The sequence below is a fragment of the Triticum aestivum genome, chromosome 4A (assembly GCF_018294505.1).
Source record: "Triticum aestivum cultivar Chinese Spring chromosome 4A, IWGSC CS RefSeq v2.1, whole genome shotgun sequence".
In the NCBI taxonomy this organism is placed as follows: domain Eukaryota; kingdom Viridiplantae; phylum Streptophyta; class Magnoliopsida; order Poales; family Poaceae; genus Triticum; species Triticum aestivum.
The window spans coordinates 39,472,965-39,485,040 of record NC_057803.1 but is presented as its reverse complement, the minus strand read 5'-3'; the positions used below and the strand labels follow the sequence as shown (position 1 = coordinate 39,485,040).

The 12,076-nt window shown below is 45.2% G+C and overlaps 1 protein-coding gene across 1 annotated transcript; it reads left to right on the top strand.

The window, feature by feature from the left end:
* The first annotated feature begins 2,890 nt into the window (after positions 1-2,890).
* On the top strand, positions 2,891-7,539 carry LOC123085008 (QWRF motif-containing protein 2). Its single transcript, XM_044506563.1, has 6 exons — positions 2,891-4,346; positions 5,283-5,402; positions 5,531-5,647; positions 5,723-5,812; positions 6,833-6,940; positions 7,024-7,539. The coding sequence occupies exons 1-6, from the start codon at positions 3,204-3,206 to the stop codon at positions 7,093-7,095; spliced, it is 1,650 nt and encodes a 549-aa protein (XP_044362498.1). The 5' UTR covers positions 2,891-3,203; the 3' UTR covers positions 7,096-7,539.
* Positions 7,540-12,076: the final 4,537 nt, after the last annotated feature.

The window sequence follows — 12,076 nt, the reverse complement described above, 5'->3', positions numbered from 1 at the left end:
TTTAAATAGCTACTGTTTACCTACAACCAAAGAAAGGTGGGAAAATGACACTGATTATTAGTATCATGTGGATTTTTAGTACTGGTGTGCAATGGAGCTAAAGTGTCTTGTGCAGTGTAATGCTATTTTGATTTGTTACTTTAAGCAATTAGTATTACTAGAGAAAAAATTGCGCAATAGAAAAACATCATTGATAGTCTAAACTTTTAGCCTACGGTAGTATAATTTCAACTGTAACTCGGAGAAAAGTATGTTGGAATGTTTTCGCAAGTTTCACATATCCTTTACCAACAAAAGCAAAGTGGATTCGAATTGATCTAGCAAGAAACCAGCTAATTAAATACTATTATTATTATTTTTTTCCCTATGTATACGTACAGCCCAACTTTCCTTTTCATACCTACGTACATCCACAGTACAATAGGCAATACTACGCAAGAGTCTTGCGTCATGATAATACTTTGCAGTTTTGACATAAAGAAACCAACCAACTACAACTAATAAGTGGTGCAATATGCTGACTTTGTGGTACGATCTTCCTCATGGGTCACATATATGCAATCATATCACAAAAGATTTGTCATTTCAGTAGTATCCGTCGCCCCATATTTAAAGGGGTGCCCATTGGTGCACCCATTTAAGAATTTTCATCTGCATATTTTTCAGTGCAAAAAGTCCACAAAGAAAACCCATATGGTACGTTTCTTTAGCAAAACAACAACTTCACATGCATGCTAGCTTGCCTTTTCGCGTGCCATCCGTTACTTTTGCATTTGGCAAAAGAGAAGAATTGAGAATTATACACTGTCATCTCATATGTTTCTGTTTATAGTAGTCTTGCTTAGGACGTAGTCCCTTTTCGGGAAAATTGTTTACGGCATACACCAAACCTTTGTGTGGAGTTCTTCTTTTGAGGGTCTTTGCGAGGAGTTGTTAAGGTGGGTCATGGACGCATTATTATTTTCCCAGGAAGTTGGGTTTGTGGTTGTGATTAGTGACTACATATACGTCTCTCCATTATTGTGACGTTTAATTGAAGGAACCTAAATGTAGCTTAGCTCAGGAATAAATTGAGATGGCAAGTAGCCATCACGGGTTCAGCACTGAACCGGCCGGCCACCATACCGCATGGCGCATGCGGTTCGAGCCTTAGCTAGAGCTGGAGTCGTGTCATCTCGGCCGTCAAATCGGATACCCGACTGGACATTGATCTCACCCGTCAAATCGTCACCGCAAGTGCCACTTGATTAGCTCATGATGCTGGTTCATCTCACATGGTGGGTTGCCACTGTCTTTTGAGGTTTAATTGTTCAAATTATTTCATATATATGCTTTTAAAATGCCAGTTCTCTAGAGCATCAGGCCTCCTTTGATTTGGAAGAATTTTGTAGGAATTTCATAGGATAGGATTTTCATAGAAAAATTTCCTATAGAGCTTTTTGGTTTGTAGGAATGGAATCCTATTCCTATTAACGGAATCTTCCTATCCTCTATATTTCATAGAAAAATAAGACTCAATGAAAAAATAAATATTAGCCTGGACTCAAATTATTTCATATATGTTTTAAAAATGTCGGTTCTCTAGAGCATCAGTATATTATAGGTCAGCACATTTTTTTTCCATTTTAGACAAGGTCCATACGAGAAGAAACCCTGATCAATCATAAATGCACTATAGTAGAGTAAATTCCAATGAAATGTAGCCAGCATTTGTGAAAATCTATGAAGTCACCTCACATAAATAGAGGGCAAGCTGAACTGATGATTGTACTGCTTAACCTATCGTGCAACAAACAATCACCTTTAATCAGAAGAGAGATTTGTTCTACATACATGCATGTGACGTTTCGAACAAGGGACAAGATCTTGCGCCGAAAACGAAAGAGGCAAAAGCAAATCCAGTAAGAACTTGTCGTTCCTCCGTGATACACCAACAAGCACCCAAATTAAACAATGTAGTAGTAGTAACCAGGACACAAGATGTAATTAAAACTAGAGGAAGTACTAGTAGCTAGTAGCAGCAGAGGAGTTGGACAATGGCAGTTTAGCTAACCTACCCAAAAACACTTCGGCTCCCGGTCTCCCACTAGGTCATATCCAGCACTCGTGTCTGCTTCCATTTATTATTTTATAGATTTGGCCTTTTTCTCCCTCTCTCACTCTCTCTCCTGTTGGTTTATCTTCATTTTGGCTTTCCAAGTTTGCTTGGGGAGAAACCAGTATTACAGCATTGTGTGCAACTTTTCTTCTGTTTTTTTTCTTGGCCAGATTTACCGAACATTGCAACATTTCTTGTAATATTTTCATTTTTTTTGCGCACCTCATTCCCACCAAGGCTATCAAAGTTGGTTGCGGAATTATTTTCACGAGTGAAAGAAAATCACCAAAGCATTGACGAGACGAAACACAAGGAATCTGCATCCGTTAGCTAGCTAGCTTCAAGCATCTGCGGGAACGTCACTTTCCAGCTTAAGTAACAAATTGACAAGATGAAGCACCTTTTTCAATTGTTATTTTCATTCTTTTCTCTCCTAGTAGTCTATTAAACCGTAGCTATCATTCGTTTCAGACATAAGCTGTTGCTCAACATTGTCAAACAGAAGAAAAACTATTACTCAAACGCCCATTTCTCGAAAGTTCAAAGGCCATTCTCCAAGTTACCCCACTTAGAAGCTGTTACTAAAAAAACTAAGTAAACTTATTTCAAAAAGCATTGTAATCAAATCAAAGAAGAAGAAAAAGGTTGGCTTGATGGGCACACCAGAGTAGATAGAGTGCGGGGGAAGGCCACACGGGCGCGCACACGGCAGGGCAGAGAGCTTCCCAAGCAAAGATCCCCCAGACGCAATACAAAAACGAGTAAAACAAGAGCAAAGCGGCCAAAGGAAAAGGAAATAGGAAAGGAGGCGCAGAAAATCCCCACTTCACTCGTCCCCCCTCTCTCTTCTACCTCTCTCTCTCTGCGTCCGTCCGCGCTCCCCAACCCCCCGCCCATGCTGTAACTACACTGCATCGAGAGTTCGTACCACGCCTCATCCTTCCTCCTCCTCTCAGGCAGGGAGGCGCGGCGCCACGTCGATCCGGGAGGGGCGCCGCCCGCCGGTGGAAGAGGTAGAGGGCGCGCCGAATCTGGGGCCGGGGGGAGCTGCATTGCCGGCGCGGGCGGCCAGATCTCCGGCGCCATCGGGCCGCCGCGGCACGGCATGGTGGCTGCCGCCACCGCGCCAGATCCGGCCCGCACGTCGCGCCCGCCGCTCACGCCGGCGCTCGACAAGCCCAACTCCGGCGCCGCGGCGCCCCGCCGGCCCGCGCGCTCCGGCAGCAAGCCCGTCTCCTCGCGCTACCTCGCCTCCGCCGCCTCGCCGGCCTCCTCCACCTCGTCGACCTCGTCCTCGTCGTCCTCGTCCGCCTCGTCGCGCCGCTCCCTGTCGGCGCAGCGCGGCCGCTCCTCGACTCCCCCGCCGCAGCACGCCACGTCGCCCACGCCCGTGGCCGCGGCGACGGCCGCGACCGTGACGGCGACCACGATGCGGAGCCTCTCGGTGTCGTTCCAGGGGGAGTCCTTCTTCTACCAGACGTCGCGCGCGCCGCGGGCCGCGTCGCCGTCCTCCCCTGCCGGCCGGCGGGGCCCCACGCCGGAGCGGCGGAAGAGCGTGTCCTCTGTGCCGGAGGCCGAGAACGCGCGGCCCCAGCACCGATGGCCCGCGGCCAAGCCCAAGGCGTCGGACCCGCTCGCTCGAAGCCTCGACTGCAACCTCGACCGCAAGGACTCCATCCTGGCTGCCGTCCAGCTCCTCCGCCGATCCATGGCCTTCGACTCCACCACCTCCTTCTCCCCCTCTGACCATGCCGCCGCCGCTGGTCCTGACCTCTCCGCCTCCGACACCGACAGTGTCTCCTCCGGTAGCAACTCGGGAGCCGGCGATCCGCCACGCCGTGGCATCAGCGTGCCAGCGAGGTTCTGGCAGGAAACCAACAGCCGTCTACGAAGGCTTCCGGACGCAGGGCTGCCGCAACAGTCGTCTGGACGGAGATCGTTCTCAGACAGCCAAATGTCACCGAGGCTGCCTGGCCGGTCCCCGTCTCCAAGCCGAGGAAGCAAGGGGACGGCGAGCCCATCAAGGGGGCGAGCTGGGGAGGCATCACCAAATGGGCACATGGTTCAGACGGCAGCAAATGCGCCATCTATCATCAGCTTTGCTGCAGAGGTGAGGAGGGCAAAGAAGGGGGAGAACAGAATTGAGGAGGCACACAGATTGCGAATGCTGGACAACCAGCATTTGCAGTGGCGGTGCATCAATGCTCGGACAGATGCAACCCTTCTGGTGCAGAGCTTCACTGCCGAGGTAAATCTTAACCTATGAACTTTTCTAGTATATATTTTTTGTTCAAATGTTGATAGCTTGTTGTAAAACCTAAGTTCACTCTAAGATTTCACTTTGTGCCTCTGATAGGTAGCACTTCACTAGTTAACAAAACCAATTTTGCTGTCGTGGTTGCTTGCTTGCTTAATATTTTTACTGCAAACGTGGGGTAATTCTGGGATAATATGCTAGGACTTGTTACTGATCACTATGACATTTAGTATTTGCTAGCTGCCTCTTTCAGGATAATGGTTAGTTTTTCAGTCTACATTGATTAGCAGATGATTTGTAAAGCGAACATATCCAACCCTTTTCGGTCAAATGTAGCGATCCTAGCTATACTATCTCTGATTGTTGATAGAGGAGATAAGGAGAATCTTTGAACACAATGCATTTCACATGTATAAAGTATCCATCATCACTTAAGTTTGCGCCGGTCTGTTGAATCAAGCTAAACTTGTTGTTTTGAACTTTGATGGACATAGTTGAAGGCGCGGGTAGACTGGCATGCAATTGTGGGTGTATGAAAGCATAAATTTAAGATTGGTTATTCATTAACATCTAGGCCCTATTCAAAGTATGGATCACAGCTCAACATGTATTGTCATAAATAACTTGACTAAGCTATTAGACTTTATGAGAACAAGGAGATACTAATGATGATTGATTATCCATCTCAAACGAATTGCAGTTAATACAGTTTATATTATCTGAAACAAATGGATATGCACGCTAAAATTGGCAAATATAGAGATGTTTAATCACTTGTACTTGTAAAGCTATCTTTTGATGAAACTGCACTGTATTTGGAAACTTCTTACATTGCAGCATAATTATATGCTTATGCGTAAAAGAATCGGAAAAGGCCCAGTATGTTTTTATTATAACAACTGTTTCCTATCTCATTTTTTTCATCAGAAAACCCTACACAGTGCATGGAAGGAAATATCAAAGTTGCGTGACAATGTCAGTTCGAAAAGGTGCAAACTCCAGCTTCAAAAACAAAAACTGAAGCTGTTTGCTATTCTTAGGGGAGAGGTATGTGATACGAGTTACATAGCTTATCTTATTGCTTTTACTGTTTTATGGTTTGTATATGATTTTCTTTTCCTTTTATTTACTTTGTATAGCTTATTTATCTGACAGCTTTCATTTGACATGTTCAGATGTCGTATCTAGAGGAGTGGTCTCATGTCGAGAAACACCATTCAAGTTCTTTGTCAGCAGCAATTGAAGCACTAAAGGCCAGTACTCTCCGTCTTCCGGTTGTTGGTGGTGCAAAGGTGGGAATTTTCTCATCAAACCTTAGCTGACTCGTTTTGTTTTCCGCAAGCTAACAATTGCTTATCTCTGAGCAGGCTGATGCCCAAGGTGTGAAGGAGTCTGTTAACTCAGCGGTTGATGTAATGCATACAATGGCATCGTCAATGTGTAATTTGTTGTCAAAGGTGCATTCCAACATCCTGCAAAGCTTCAATCCACATTTCTTTTCCTTGGTTTCGGTTGTTATATAATCTCAAATTGTCAAGAATGAACTCATCATTTTTATGTTACAATAAGTCCACAAATATAAGCTCCATCCCTGATAATGCAGAAAATTGTATTTATTCTTGATTTCTCATTGTGTTGTATTCCCACCGTCCCAAAATAAGTGTCTCAACTTTAGTACAAGAGACACTTATTTTGGGACGGTGGGAGTATAAGATAAGCTTTGGCACTATGCCTTAGTATGTACCTCTTAGTTATTACTCCCTCTGTAAAGAAATATAAGAGCGTTTAGATCACTACTTTAGTGATCTAAACGCCCTTATAGCTCTTATATTTCTTTACAGAGGGAGTATTTATTAAGGCTCTGTTCGGTATTGCGGTGGATTTTAATAATCCTTTTCGTCTTAACCAGCTTTTGCCCTATTTTATCGTTCCCTCGGACCAAAATTCCTACTTCTGTCAGATATTTTTCCTGAACAGTTCATAAAATAAGTTGAGACCAACACACTTCAGTGATATTTTTCTTTCTTTTATATAGCTTATTAAGGTCGTATGACATAGTCTGTTCTTCTAGTTCCTGATTTGTCTTGAGTATGAGCTCTAATTTCCAATCTGGATCTATGCGCTAATTGCTTTCTGATCCCTGTTATAAATACATAATGACAAGTGGGCAGCTATTCTCTGCTAATATATTGATTCTTCATAAATGCAGATCTAAGATAGACAGATAGGATGTAATTACACTTGACAGTCTGCGTGAAAAACAGGCCTGCGTTCTGTAATAGACCTACAGTTCTGTTGTCGATATTGAATGTTGTCTGCTTGCCTCTTTTGTGAACACCTGGCAATAGGATGTAATTACACTTGATGTCTACATGGCCTTGAACAATAAGCGGACTGTCAAGACATTCGTGTCATGTCAATGAGTTTCTTGTGGCAATCTCCCATTTCTTAAATTGTCATAAATTTTATTGACCCAGGTGGAGGGGACAAGCTCGGTGGTGTATGAGCTTGCGAAGCTTGCAACACAAGAGCAAATGCTGTTGGACCAATCAAGGGATCTCTTGTCCACGGTGGCAGCGATACATGTAGGGAGCACTTCTATGACCTTTGGTTCAGTTCTGGACATTGTTTAGATAATCTTGTTAACCTTACATACATTGCAACGCAGGTCAAACAGTGCAGCTTGAAAACTCACTTGCTGCAGCGAAAGCAAAGGCAGAGCCTCCAAACACAGTGGTAGATCAGTTATCGTCGCCACGTTGGTGGTCACTACTAACATGACACGGCCTCATCTTTCCTCACTGGAGACTACTACTACGACAGGTAATAAAGCTGTAACCATTTGTTGGGTGTGAAGTGTGTCCCCTCCTAATCCGCTCGACCGATCCCGCTGAGTGTAGCTGATTCATGTAATTTTTTTCGAGTGCATATCACCATAGAATGGCCTCCCCCCCCCTCTTTTGCCTGCGGTTTGTTTGCAGCGGGTGTATACAGAGAGAGAAGCTAGTGTTTGACCAAAAGATAAGCTTTGCTGTAGATATGAGAAAGCTTAGCTTGCTTGTTGTCGTCGTGTGCGTGCTGAGTGCTCGAGTGCTGGTTTGTAATTCTGGGAATGGAAACAACTGTCTGTTTGATATAGGCGTTTTCATGGCCGATTAACGCGGAGATTTGTTTTCCCTTATCATGACCTGCTCGTGCTGCATGTGCCTGCGTTGTTAATCCTGGAAGCGTGAAGTGCTCTCTCTGCTTGTTGTAACGAAACTCTGGTACTTACGCTGGTTGCATGGACCTCTGACTCTGAGCGGTTGTTGCATCCTGATGCAGTAATTGAGAAGAAATGGTAACGTGAGATGTGTGTGGCATGTTAAATGTGGTACGGGATGTTGGATCCTGCTGAGGTGTGTAGGGCACGTACCGTAATGGAAGGCCCGGACGGCGTCCGCGTCCGCCGGTTGGCGGCGTGTCACTTCACAGGCAAACCGACAGAGAAGGCCACCGTACCCCGTTGGCCGTTGCCCACGCGCGGCGAACGTACGTGCCCACCAACCGTCCTGTTCGGCTGCCTCCGCCGGAGAGCGACGGTATTCGACGGGCACGGCGACAGGGGCGCACGGCGATTTAAGACCGGCGGCCCCTTGCGCCAGCGTTGCGCGTAAAAACAGTGCCGTGATACGGAGGGATCCGAGGCGTTTGTTGGCTCTGGAACAAAAACAGGTCTTTGTATCTTCAAGAAAAAACAGGTCTTTGTCGTATGCCCATGTGTAATTTAGGCAGCAGGCTGAAGCCTCAGCCCATCAGCACATCATGTCTACGAGTGTCATGTTCTTGCCTAAAAGAAAAGAGAGTGGTGTCAGGACCTAACGGCGAGCATCTCAAGAATTAGAACAATGCAGACATAGATTTAGTTAAGTTTGAATTCGCAGTTGTTGGCGAAGCTCCCAATACCGTCCATCTGCGATCTGACGTTCGTCCTGCGCCCGTACCGCTTCACGGTTTCTTGATGCTCTGGATCGTGTCCATCCTGCATCGGATGGTTGTAGATCTTGAGCGCGTCGCTGTTTACCTTTCCGGCAAAGAGAACAATGTCTACCAGCTTCAGTTTCACTTTCTTACTTTTTCCTTCATTTTGTAAGGCTATAAAGCCCCGTTTCTGGATCGATGGAGAACCATCTCTTGTATTAGGGTTTCCTCCTTTTAGCCTCTAGTGTTCCTGGCCGGCCTTAGGTTCCTCTTGATTTGCATCCAAACTCTCATAATTATCCAATAAAGTTGCTAAGATTTGAGTGTTTCAGTTAACTTGTTTGAATCTAGTTCTTCAGACCGACTCAAGTCTTACAAGTGGTAATCGAAGCTTGGTTCATCTCCTCGGTGTCGCAAGATCTGGTGCCGAAGTGGAGTCGGGGGACCCATAAAATCCTTTACTCGTGGTGTGTTCCCTGGGCACGTGTGGCGGTGGCGACAGTTCGGTACAGGTCTGGAGCTGGGAAGTGGTTACAGAAACGCACCGCTTCGGCAGTAAAATCCCACCCTCCAGATCCGGTGTACTTCCAGTGGCATGGCGTTGGCGGTGGCGGTGGCAGGATCAACGGCTAAGGTCCGGTTGCAGCTCTTGCTATTGTAAAATCCCCTCCTTTGCCCGAAGATCATCAGTAGTGAGGTTACTTGGTTCCTTGCCAGTTCTAAAACCCTTCCTATTATACTTCTTATCACATGATGGATGGCCCAATGGACTCCTCTTCCATGGATAACTTGGAAGTACAATCCTTGCAATTGGATGTCAAACCCCTACAACAGCATAGAGAGCATGACAGGCAGGATTTTGAGGATTTCAGAGAGCATATGACAAACAACTTCCAGTCACTCTAGAAAACCTTAGGGGAACCATAGGGAACTTTAAATCAGTTTATCTCTCTCAGGTTTCCCTAAACCAAGAGATAACACACCCAATACGCAAGATGCTAGTCAAGGCAGTGGACAACGTCAAACCCCTCAAGGCTCTCTCAAACACCCAATAGATGATCTTCATACTCCACCAACGGCTGGCTCTGCAGTCCTTGTTGACAAGCAGACTGGAAAAGAGCTCAATTTGGATGGCAGCAACAAAATTCCCTATAGACACCCTCATTTTGCTCAGAACAAAAACAATGGTACTGAAGCAAAAGCTACCACTGGAGGTCCTCAACCAGGAACTGCACAACAAATTATTCAGCTAGATCAGGAAGAGCTGGAAGACCCTACTCAACAGAAAGAAAGAAGAGTAGCAAATATGCCAATAGATCAAGTGTAAGACAACAGAAGACCTCTTGCCATAGTTAAGCCAGCAAAGTACAACATTCCCGAGTTTGATGGCAATGGCACTGACTCTTGGATACAAACTATTGAAATGTACTTGAAGCTACAAGAACACCAGCTAAACAGGAAAATGAGATTACAATTACATACCTCAAGGGCCCTGCTATTGAATGGTGGAGAGGAACTGGGATAATTGCCAACACACTGCCCTAGTACAAATTTTGTAGGTACCTTGGAGATGGATTCTCTGAAACTTCTGTATGTGATATTGCGAGAACTTTCCATGCTCTTACTCAAACAAGCACTGTCAATGACTATGTACTAAAGTTTGAGCAGTCCATGAATTTAATGAGAATGGATAATCCAGCTCTACCCTCAAGATTACTACAAGACAAGGTTTGTACAACAACAACAAAACAACAATAACAACAACAAAGTCTTTAGTCCCAAACAAGTTGGATTGGCTAGAGGTGAAACCCATAAGATCTGGCGACCAACTCATGGTTCTGGCACATGGATAGCCAACTTCCACGCACCCGTGTTCATGGCTAGTTCTTTGGTGATACTTCAATCCTTCAGATCTGTCTTTAGGACTCCTTCCATGTCAAATTCGGTCTACCTCGACCTCTCTTGACATTATCCGCATGCTTTAGCCGTCTACTATGCACTAGAGCTTCTCGAAGCCTGCGCTGAATATTCCCAAACCATCTCAGACGATGTTGGACAAACTTATCTTCAATTGGTGCTACCCCAACACTATCTTGTATACCATCATTCCGGACTCGATCCTTCCTTGTGTGGCCACACATCCATCTCAACATGCGCATCTCCGCCACACCTAACTGTTGAACATGTCGCTTTTTTAGTCGGCCAACACTCAGCGCCATACAACATTGCGTACTACAAGACAAGGTTTATAGCTAGCTTAAATGCCAACATTCAACATCATGTCCAGTGTCATGACCCCGTTGACTTACACAAGGCAATATGGCTTGCAAGGAGGATGGAACAATCACAACCACATAGAAGAGTTGTATAGAGCACTATTGTTGAATAGGTTAGAAGGCAGGTGCAATTTGATCTTGGAAAGCCTGGCCCAACTAACAGTGCCTCAATCATACAACAAGCTATAGTTAAGGGCATCTGTTACAAATGCATGGAACCTTGGTTTCCTGGTCACAAAAAGTGTGTAAACTTGCTAACCAAGCTCAAATACAGGCTTACAAGTAGGGATGGCAATGGGTACCCATTACCCACGTACCATGTAGGTAAAAACCCTATTAGGGTAAGGGTATGGGACAAAAAGTTTGAAGGAAATATGCCCTAGAGGCAATAATAAAGTTGTTATTTATATTTCCTTATATCATGATAAATGTTTTATTATTCATGCTAGAATTGTATTAACCGGAAACTTAGTACATGTGTGAATACATAGACAAACAGAGTGCCACTAGTTTGCCTCTACTTGACTAGCTCATTGAATCAATGATGGTTATGTTTTCTAACCATAGACATGAGTTGTCATTTGATTAACGGGATCACTCATTGAATCAATGATGGTTATGTTCCTATGACTATGAGATCATGCAACTACCGAATACCGGAGGAACACTTTGTGTGCTACCAAACATCACAACGTAACTGGGTGATTATAAAGGTGCTCTACAGGTGTCTCCGATGGTGTTTGTTGAGTTGGCATAGGTCGAGATTAGGATTTGTCACTCCGATTGTCGGAGAGGTATCTCTGGGCCCTCTCGGTAATGTACATCACTATAACCCTTGCAAGCAATGTAGCTAATGAGTTAGTTATGAGATGTAGCATTACGGAACGAGTAAAGAGACTTGCCGGTAACGAGATTGAACTAGGTATTGAGACACCGACGATCAAATCTCGGGCAAGTAACATACCGATGACAAAGGGAACAACGTATATCGTTATGTGGTTTGATCGATAAAGATCTTCGTAGAATATGTAGGAACCAATATGAGCATCCAGGTTCCGCTATTGGTTATTGACCGGAGACGTGTCTCGGTCATGTCTACATAGTTCTCCAACCCGTAGGGTCTGCACGCTTAACGTTCGATGACGATCGTATTATGAGTTTATGTGTTTTGATATACCGAAGGTAGTTTGGAGTCCTGGATATGATCACGGACATGACGAGGAGTCTCGAAATGGTAGAGACATAAAGATCAATATACTGGATGACTATATTTGGACATCGGAATGGTTCTGGGTGAGATCGGGCATTTACCGATGTACCGGGAGGTTACCGGAACCCCCCGGGAGGTATATGGGCCTTATTTTGGGCCATAGTGGGAGAGAGGAGAAGGGAGCAAAGGAGGGGGCGCGCCCCCCAAGCCCAATCCGAATTGGGAAGGGGGCCGGCCCCCCTTTCCTTCCTCCTTCCTCCCCATTCCTTCTCTCC

Excerpts from the sequence above, each read along its gene's own strand:
- LOC123085008 (XM_044506563.1), top strand. The coding sequence starts at position 3,204 with ATGGTGGCTGCCGCCACCGCGCCAGATCCGGCCCGCACGTCGCGCCCG. Across the intron at positions 5,813-6,832 it reads TGTGTAATTTGTTGTCAAAG|GTGGAGGGGACAAGCTCGGT; the intron begins GTGCATTCCAAC and ends TTATTGACCCAG. Across the intron at positions 6,941-7,023 it reads CCACGGTGGCAGCGATACAT|GTCAAACAGTGCAGCTTGAA; the intron begins GTAGGGAGCACT and ends ATTGCAACGCAG.